Here is a 10577-nt window from a genome sequence, read left to right as displayed (position 1 = left end):
AATTATTAGATAATTGATTTTGTCAGTTTACGGTTAATTAAAGGATCATTGTGGATTTTTCTTTATTTCGTGAAAAGATACAAACAAATTTATCTTGGTCTGTAGTTTCATTCAACTCATGTTGCTTTTATTTTTGACATAATGTTGAACGTACTCAGAGTATTTAACAGCCTCTGGTTTTAAAGTAACCCACAGCAGGACTTGTTCTTCATGTTTGTGTTACGGTCGGTAAGTTTACTCTGTGAATGTTTTGATTTGCAGATTCCAGTCCTAAATATCCAGATGAAAATGATTCCTGCCATCGGCACTTTTTTAGGAGCAATCTTCTCTTGCACAAATTACTTCAGAGTTATTTTTACAGGAGGTGTGGGCAAAAATGGATCCACAATAGCTGTAAGTGTAGAAACGTCACTGCTACTTTTGTTTGTAAAATATTAACAGATTCTGCCTCCTAAAAATATTTATTTTTGTGTGTTTCTGCTGTAATTTTTCTCTTTGTTTCCCTCTTTTGTCTTTGTCTCCAGGGAACCAGCGTCCTCTCTCCAGTCCTTCATATTGGTTCAGTTATAGTTTTGGCAGTGATGATATACAAAAAGTCTGCTGTCCGTCTCTTTGAGAAACATCCATGTCTTTATATCCTGGCGTTTGGCTTCGTATCGGCTAAAATCACCAATAAATTGGTTGTAAGTGGATCTTATTTTTTATAAAGGGTAAACTGTAGGCAGGTTACACTTGGGTTTAATCTGATTATGAGTTTAACAGAATCTCTGCTACGTCACATATTTGACCTTATCTTGTACAGTATAGACCAGGACCACAGGGGCCTCAGTTACTGCAGGCCACCAGCTGAGGGGCCGAATATCCAGCAATTAGTCATTATGTAAATAAACCAAGTATTACAAAGATCTGTTACCTTAGAAATACTTTATTTTGCTGCATTTATTCATGAATACAACAMACAGAACCCTATAAAAGTAGTGATAATAAATATCAAAACAAAGTAACAGATTTTGCCTCATATTTAACAYAAACATTTTGACATTTCTGACTTAACAAATTTTTAAACTATTTTTTTTTTCACTTTCATAATTTTATCTTCAACTGCTTGTAGTTTTGTCTTGGATGTTCATAGAAATGTTTTTAGCAGCTTCTATGTCTAACTAAAATAACTTATGGTAATTAATGTAGAAATCTGGTGGTCTGGGCCTAAGAGATGAGTGAACCAATTGGCGGGCCGAACTTTGGTCACTCGTGTGCTGGATGTGGCCCGTGGGCTGCCAGTTGAATAGCCTTGGTATAGACTTCTGATATTCTCAGCCTTGTTGAGCATCAAACTGTGTACCTGCAAGAAATGAAGCTTTCCTCTGATTCCTGTTCAGCCAGTTATAACTGGTTTAAGTTCCTGATCTTGTTGAACAACCTGTGGTTCCTGTTGATGCTGCTGAACTTATCGTTAATCAGATGATGATGTTATCAGTTCATTACCAAAGTTGTCTCTAAATTCATCCAACGCAGGGAAACGTACAGGTGAGAAAATAGGGAGATGTTGCTTTTGGCTCAAGTAATGCTGACTCATCATATTTGAAAGCTGTTTAATCTGTTCAGCTTCACTTGGATCTAAAYGTGACGCAGGCAGCAAATCTTGTGAATAGTAGGTTGCAGGAAAGTTAAATCTAATGGTGTGATGAACATTATTACTTGTGATGTTTTATAAAGAGATGTCAGCTCTCATTTGTGATGCCGGCTGTAATTGTTTCTCYACAGGTAGCACATATGACGAAAAGTGAGATGCATCTTCACGATTTAGCCTTCCTGGGGCCAGGATTGCTGTTCCTCGATCAATATTTCAATAGCTTTATTGATGAGTACCTGGTGCTCTGGGTTGCCCTGGTAAGACCCTGTTTGATGCCACCTGATAGATGTTTGTCTCACCTGGATGCTTTTAAAGTGGAAAAAAAACAACAACCACAGGTTCAGCTCATATAGAATTAAGATACATTTATTTTACGCTAATTTCTATAATTAGTTGGTCACCGGCCTCTTTACATTGAAATATTGTACAAGTAAGATGCTATCATTACTGTGATATATTAAATAATACAAATGATTAAATTATACTGAATTATACCATTTTATTGCTTATTAAACATCATGGCCAGGAGATTAGAGATGAAAAAAAAATCCTTTTGGCTAATTCTGGCTTTTTAAATCTTTTTTAGATAAATAAATCATAATTTTGATGGGATGCAAAGTTAAAATTCCATAGTTTTCGTTAAATATAAGGTACAAAAGTCAACTTTTCATATAAGTTGTGGCCTAAACGGAACATTTTTCTCTTGTTTTCATTCTGAAGAGCCACTGTGTTTCTTTTTCYCCCACAGATCATTTCCCTGTTCGACTTGGTGCGTTACTGCGTTAGTGTTTGCAACCAGATCGCCTGCCATCTTCACATTTTCGTTTTCAAAATCAAGCCCTACGCAGTGTCCGTCTCAGCTGCTCACTGAGGGTACGCCGGCCATTACTGACTCTGTTCCTCGCAGTTAGTCGCACTCTTTTTTTTTTCCCCCTCAGTTTTTCCACCTGCGGCAGCGGGAGACGACGTGATGTAAAGTATGTGCTTCTGCCACCAGAATGTGAGGACAAATAATATATATTAAGTTACTGGAATATTACTGTCTTTATTTTTTATTATTATTTGTTTTTCTTTTCCACCAGTGCAGTTTAATTTGTACCAGTTTCATCTTTTGACAAATTCAAGGTTGCAGAAAACAAATATTCAGGAGAGTACAGGTGCTACTTTCACGCAGAGAAACTTAGACGTGTTTTAACTGTTTAGGTGCGAGGAAATGTTTAAGAAAATAATCAAACTCTTTGCTTTTGACAATTATAATTTTTGTAATATTTGCATAAATTTAATTTTTGCTATTGTAAATACCAAACTGTTGCTTCTCTTAAGTTAGAAGTCCTGCTTTTGACACATTTATATATATAAAAAAGTCCACGTATGACTTCAAAGCAAGTTCATCTTCTGCACATTAATCAAAACTGGGTGGCTTTTTTTATTATTATTATTTTGTATCAGCAAAATATGATTTTTGTGGAAACTTAACAGCAACTTTGTTTCACTTTTATTTAACATATCAAAACGTCCTTTTTTTGTAAATAACTTTAAAAAACTTCACTGCCAGTCTTCTCGATTTGCACTTTTCTTTCTTTTTCTTTTGCTTTTCAAGTTTTGTTATACATTATGAGCGGTCAGGCGTTATTTACATTTATTTGTATTGTTGGCACAAAAGGAAGCTTTACTCGAGTGGAAAAGAGCAATAGATGTATTTTAGACACATTTACTCCAAAAATACCTTCAGTTTAAAGTCTGTTTACTGGTTTTTGCATCTTTGCAGATACAGAGGGGTGGTGTGAAAAATAATTTGTGGCCTTTTTGATTTGTTTGTTCACATTTTTGCAGCATGACAGTGTTTTTTTTAAGGAACAACTTAATCCTATAACTGAACCCCATCTGATGCTTTTAATCCTTTTTAGTTTGTGTCAGAAGTATTGTGTGAAAATACCTAAACATGTTTCACTTTTATCACTCGTATGGTGACTTGTTTATGGCTAATGAATGTCTAAAAGCAGCGCGTCGTGTATTATTTGGATTAAAGCCTCACCGTAGTTTTCTACAGCTGCTTTTAAAGTCTGCATGTGCGCTCGGAGCATCTTGAGTTCCTACCAGGGTCAAATAGATGCCACCAATTCTGTTTTGATAAACTCGTTTCTCTTTTCTTTCATAGGATTTCTTTTATTGGAGAAAAAAGTACAGCCAGATGCTTAAACGAAAGATATGTATTCATTCTCGCAGCTATTTAACTGAACCATCACTGTGAAACGTCTTCAGTGTTAACCTCCTCAGTAAAACGTTTYCCCCCTCAGACACCAGAACAGGTGTGCAGGAGAAGAGGTCGCGTGACAGCCTCGTGCTTTTCTTTTTTTTATTTTGTGAAAACTGACAAGAATCAGATTAAACTTAATAAAAAACTTGTTTTTTCGACATGCTGCTCGTTCTGCGTTCACAGCATCGCATCAGATCCTGATACAGAACCTCGTACTGATGGTGTGTTAAAAGGGATCCATGATTAGCTGTAACATTAGACTTTATTTAATAAACATATTTTAACTGTAAAATAAAGACTGTAAAAATACTGTAGGCTGTTTAGTTTTTATAATTTTTAAACGAAAAGTTTAAAAATTTATATATATAATATATTACATATATACATATATATAATATATTACACGGACATGGCCATTTTATGTACACGCAAAGCATTCTGGGTAAATGATGACATGGATAGGTCCTCGGTGTGAGGCTGCTAGCGAGCTATATCCACCCTGAAGGTTAATCTTGGACAATATCTGATGATCGACTCTTTTAAATGAAACCAGAGAGCRTTGACAGAGAGGAGAAGGTAGAAATGACTCAGCCTGGAACTGAAAATATGGATGGAGGACCTCAGTTTAGCTTGTTTGTCGCGCTAGTGCCGAGCTAATACATATAAGGTAATATAGCGTCGGCGCTAGCGCAAAGGCCAACAGGCTAAGCTGAGGTTCTTCTTCCATGAAGCAGCTCTGTTGTCCTCCATCCATATTTTCAGTTCCAGGCTGAGTCATTTCTACCTTCTCCTCTCTGTCAACGCTCTCTGGTTTCATTTAAGAGTCRATCATCAGATATGGTCCAAGATTAACCTTCAGGGTGGATATAGCTCGCTCACATAGATGACCTATCCACGTCATCATTTACCCAGAATGCTTTGTGTGTAAATAAAATGGCTCTGTCTGTGTTAAAATATATATTTTTTAAATTTACAAAACTAAACAGCCTACGGTATTTTTAGCCTTTATTTTACAATTAAAATATGTTTATCAAATAAAGTCTAATGTTACAACTAATCAGGGATCCCTTTAATAAAGCTGCACTTTTCTGTTTATCGCAACATAAAGATTTATTGTTTCTGTTTACATCTGCAAATACTGTTGCTCTGCCTCTTTATTATTGTGATCTTTAAGTGCGGGCTGTAATGAGTCTTATGAACATTTAATATCTTTAGATTTCCCCTGAGTTCAGGTGGGGTTAACAGATATTTGAATGAAAATTGATGATTTATACAAATTGTCCTCACAAGTGTTACAGGATCACTTCACCCAATTCATTAAGTGTCCCCCAAGACAAAAAATATAAAGAAATATATAGAAAATTACTTTTAAAAGCTTAAAAAATATATTATTTTGAGAATAAATAGAGGTTGCCATTAATTTTATGTTTCTGTGTRTTACATTCAGATGATGATAAATTTAAAATGTTGCATGGGGTGAAAATGTAATATCTAACATAACTTTTCATTAATAAAGATTTTTTTATGTTTTGTTTTCATCAGAATATCTATGTACGTGCAATACAAAACAAAATTATAAGTCATGTTGACCGAGTCCAGTCTTTAGGATTACATAAAGTTTTTGAAAACACTCAGGTACAAATTATTTTTTATAATTTCCAGGAACTGATAAGAACAMACAATTATTTCTAATTACTAATTTGCTGGAAGTTAAAATGTTAAAAGTCAAAGTCAGAAAATGTTTGTAATTTGGGTGAACTGAGCATTTAATGGTAAAAAAAAAAGACTTTCCTGCTGTGTTACATTGTATCATGAGTGTTTTAAAGAATTATACAGAATAATTCATCTAATGTCTGTTATTTTTTTCAGTGTTCCAGTTGAAAATAAGGAATGAAGCAATTCCTTAAACTGCATGTGTCGTACTTTTCCACTGTACAGTTTGTATCTGGAGAGTCTTTGTATAACTTCTACCTGAAAACTGAACTGAAACATTTTTCATAACAGATAGCAGCTGCAGCTTGTTTGCTTTTAGTTTCTGCTGTCACGTCCACTCATTATGTCAAGTAAACGTTTGCCTTAAACACATTTTGTTTTCTATTGTTTGGTACAGAAAAAAAGCCTTTTCTCAATAAGCATTTTGTCACTGTGTGTCTCTGAGGTTTGTAGTAAAATTGGTTTTCTGTTGGCCAAACTCAGGTATTTCACCAGTGAGTATAACAATGTGATACTAAACAAGGTCACCTGACATGCAAATAAATTCCATACTTCAACATAAAAACAGATTTTTACTTGTCTTACTAGAAATTTCAATGTAATCATATTGTTCTTTCAGGACTTCAATAATAAAATAAAGGACAACTCAAAGAATGAACCAGAATTGTGTGGACATATGATTTATCAAACTAGAAAATTGATAGTTGTGCGATAAAGTAGCTATCGAAAATACATTTTGTCATGCAGAAATACAAATTGTTTTTTGCATCATCAAAGCAATACCTGAAAGATGTAGTAAAGCAGGTGGAATTATACATCACTACACTCTAGCAATATGAGTAATAAAATGTGAAACAATATATGATCTTTATTGCACCTTATCTTCCCCATTAAAACACGTGTTTTGTCATAAAAGCAGTGTTATCTCAAGTTTTCAACTTCCTGTTTTCAGATTTGCCTGCGAGACAGAGTTCAGGGCAGAAAACAAAGAATCGCASGTTTGTTGTGATCTGCGCATGCGCACATCATTATAGGCGGAAGTTCACGACACGAGTGRCATATTTTAAAGTTTCACTGAAAATCGAGGTTTGCGCCTTAAAGAAGGATCAGCAAGTGTTACGGAAGACCTAACGACTTATTTTTATTCTGAAATAAGTTGTCCAGATATTTATTTTGTGTCGCAGAAAAATTAAAAACGCTGGAAAAACGTGAGTGTCATTATGTTTTTACTGTTTTGTGCAGCCTATAGTTATAGCCGTGTGTTAAAATATAACTTCGCTGTTAGAACATTTTTATTTTGTGGTAGCCTGATTTATTTGTCTGTGTTTAGTGAATGAACAAAGGTAAATTTAGACGAAACCTGGTGCAAAATAGAAACATGTTAGTGCATTACTATTATTTTTATTTTATTTCAGTTTTTAGACAGTTTGTTCAATTTATTGTATTTAAATTTTCTTGGTTTTGTGTTTTCTGCTTGTGATTTTTTAAAACTTGTACAGTTTCTTTTCATGAGAACAGGGAAGTGAAACTTGTTTACTGTTCCAAGGTGTTTGTATCACTGCAGTACTTTTTACAGATAAAGATGTCAAAATGTTTAAAAACTTTTCTAAAATCATCTGAGATCCTGAAAATATTATTATGTTATCTCCTCAGGGGACTGTCTCCACCCTGTTTGTTATTACAAAGTTATATTGTTATAAATTTGATACTTGTCACCAAAAATGGCACATCTGAGCTTTTAACAGATATAAATCTGAATTTAATGACACTTTTATTAAACTAAATCCATCTGACTTTGTCAGAGGTGACAAAAAGTCTCACCCTTGAGCAGAGTTGTAAAGTAACTTAAGTACAAATACTTTCTCACTGCACTTAAGTAGAAATTTTGCTTATCTGTACTTTACTTGAGGATTTTTTTAGTGTACGTACATTTCTACACARTTATCTGCACTTTTTACTCCTTACATTTTTTAAAAAGGTAAGAAGTAGAAAGCTGTTACTCCTATTTTATTCCATATTATTTTTTAAAAATACTATCCTGATAAATTGTATCTCCTGGATAAAGTGAATTGAATTGTAGTTGGATGAAAAGTATAAATACATATCATTCTGACACCGTATTACTTTATACACAGTCCATCCCAGCTGCACGCCATTAGAAATTTTTTTTGAGAGTTATATGTCTTTTAGGAAAATCTTAACCACTCCCTTTTACTCAGTACTTTTACTTTAAATACTTAAGTAGATTTTATGTCAGAAATTATCTTTTGATACTTAAGTACAAAAAATATCACTTTTCTTTACTTAAGTAATATTCTAAAGTAAACAAATGTCTTATATTTTAATCAATCTAAAGAACTACTCCCAGTGAGTAAACCTGATATTTTTTATAGTTCTGGGCTATATAATTTACTTTACTCAATTTATTGCTACATGCGCCTCATACTTGTGTAACTTGTTTCACTTTGCCATTCCTTCACTCTGTAAAGGCCAATAATTAAAACTAAATTATGAAAGCAAAGCATTGTAATTACCGTATTTATTCATGTATAATACGATCATCATTTTTTGAGCTTAAAAAACATTAAAAATCTAATTATCAATAACCGGTGTATAATACTAACCCCACTTTATGGATGATTTTTAGAGTTAAATTTCTAGTATTATACATGAATAAATACAGTAAATCATTTGTTAGATCTTAGATGGCAGCGTGAAATGTTTATTCTTATGTAAGAAATATTCATGTTCAAAGACTGAAGTCAGTAGAAAACCACCAATGTTAAATAATATGATTGTTAGATGAGATAAAACCAGACAAAACCAGAATTCTGGAGTGGGTTTTATTGCCATTCGGATCTGACAGGAAACCACACACTGCCGAAAAACCAGGAAGTTGATCCATTTATACCAGAGGAGCCCAAAGTGGGGCCCGCGGGCCAAATTTGGCCCTCCAAGCCTTTTGATTTGGCCCACCAGCAGTTGCCATATTTAGTAGGTTGTAACCTGTTGTACTATGTAGAACGTAATCATTTCTTATTATACATAAGTAGTTTTTTTCTCTCTTTTCTTGGTGCTGAAACGATTGTATAAGATTGTATGAGAATGCGTTGCTTGTCAAGTCGTCATGTTGACCAGACAGCTGTGAAGTGAATTGTCTTTTTAGGATAAATAGTCATTTGAAGTTGAAGTAACAGTATTTCCACCTAAAGTCATTAATTATCCATTGGTCCAGTTACTATAAGAGGCTGTAGTGCAGAGTTTTCACTCTTGTGCTTGACCTTATCTTTGATACAGTATATTAGGATTAAACATCAAACATGAAATACATGCAACAAGAAGATATATTTAGCTTAGATTTAACCACACATGTAGATTTGTACACTTTATAAGACCACATAAACTCACATTTTATCAGTTTATGAAATGTCCCATGAGCCTTTGCTGCTTGAGACAGACTTTCTCCAAGTGCACAGACTAAAACAAAACTGGGCCACCGCATTGGCTGCTAGCTTAATCATTAAAAACAATGGACTTTAATTTAAAAATATCTKTATTTCATGTATTACATATATTATCACATTTGGCCCACAGCCCTGGATAGATTTTCATTTTGGCCCTCTCGAGGAAAATGTTTGGGCACCCCGGGTTTATACAGAGTCTTCAATGCCCGCGTTCGCCCCCTACTGACCTACGGCTGAATCACAGGCATTCAGACACAATTCTCCCCTACATGTTCTCATAACGGATAAATATGTGTTGTTATAGATATTTCGGACATGTAACTAACCTATATCAATCAACACATTATAGATTAACCATTATAAAAAAGGAAAACCTAAAAATATAGTGTTGTGCTTTTAACATCAGTACTAATCTGTAAAAACTATAAATTTCTTCACTTATTTTCCAGAGTCCAGGCGTTGTTGGTTTGTTCTGTGTTCCCAGCTGTCAGAAACCCAGACAATCAGGTTAGTATTGTTCAGATCAGACAAACCTGTTGCACTCTKATAAACACTAAAGGTCACTAACAACTTCAGACTGTTTGCTTGTTGTGCCACAGCAAACGTTTTGTAGGTCAAATGGTAATTTTATTAGGATCAGGCAACATCCGCATACTTTCCACTAACTGATGATGATGATGATGATGTTATGTGCAGGAGAGCGTGTTTAAGCGCGCCGTGAGGAGGCCATGTGGTGGTTCCAGCAGGGCCTCTGCTTCCTGCCCGCCGCTCTGGTCGTCTGGACGGCGGCGGCGTTCGTCTTCGCCTACATCACGGCRGTGGTGCTGAGACATGTGGACCCCCTGGTGCCTTACATCAGGTCAGAGTCTGGATGACGAAGACCTCCGCGGCCTTCATCTCACATATGCAGAATGTAAACTAACGCCTGCAAATATTTTGCACTCTTAAAAACGTTGTTGTAGCCGTGTTTTACAAAGATGACATCAGTAATACACAGGTTTTCAAAAAGGGTTTATTTTAAATTATATATATTTTTTATTTTTAGTAGACTGGGTCATTTTAGGATGCTGTTTTGAAACGATGCCTGTGTTTTTAGTCTGAATAGATTAATTAAAGCGTAAAAGTTTTCTGATGTCGCATTTGTTTTGTGTTGCAGCGACACCGGAACCATGGCGCCAGAGAGGTGTGTTTTTGGGCTCATGCTGGATGTGTCGGCTGCTTTAGGTACGGTCCACACCAGGGGTCTGCAACCTGCGGCTCTGGGGCCACATGTGGCTCTTTGGTACCTCTGCAGTGGCTCTTTGAAAATGTGGCCAAACATAACAGAATATTTTTTGTTGGTTTTTTTATACCCTCAACAGAAATCAATTTGTACGCAAATATGTAATCAGTAGTATGCAAAAAGTAAAAAAAAGCTGCTGTGTACTTAAAAAATACAACTTCTTTCTATGATCTCTCAAATCCATCAGAATTGATGATGAATTGATTTTTTTTTTGTAAACTACAGATT

General features: G+C 34.9%; 2 protein-coding genes across 2 annotated transcripts in view; both read left to right on the top strand.

Moving 5' to 3' along the window:
* The window catches only part of cept1b (choline/ethanolamine phosphotransferase 1b), an 11504-nt gene extending 7456 nt beyond the window's left edge, over positions 1-4048 (top strand). The window contains exons 7-10 of the mRNA XM_014016056.1: positions 262-393; positions 525-683; positions 1765-1890; positions 2382-4048. Of these exons, the coding sequence (XP_013871510.1) occupies positions 262-393; positions 525-683; positions 1765-1890; positions 2382-2504 (540 nt within the window). The 3' untranslated portion in view covers positions 2505-4048. The remainder of the gene's footprint in view (positions 1-261; positions 394-524; positions 684-1764; positions 1891-2381) is intronic.
* Positions 4049-6582: 2534 nt separating this feature from the next.
* Positions 6583-10577, top strand: part of dram2b (DNA-damage regulated autophagy modulator 2b) — a gene marked incomplete in the record, with an annotated part of 7536 nt that continues 3541 nt past the window's right edge. Inside the window, 4 exon segments of the mRNA XM_014016057.1 lie at positions 6583-6811; positions 9517-9574; positions 9764-9926; positions 10224-10291. Of these exon segments, the coding sequence (XP_013871511.1) occupies positions 9796-9926; positions 10224-10291 (199 nt within the window).

This window comes from Austrofundulus limnaeus, unplaced genomic scaffold, assembly GCF_001266775.1.
Source record: "Austrofundulus limnaeus strain Quisiro unplaced genomic scaffold, Austrofundulus_limnaeus-1.0 Scaffold137, whole genome shotgun sequence".
Lineage (NCBI taxonomy): Eukaryota > Metazoa > Chordata > Actinopteri > Cyprinodontiformes > Rivulidae > Austrofundulus > Austrofundulus limnaeus.
This window is presented reverse-complemented; position numbering and strand designations above follow the sequence as displayed.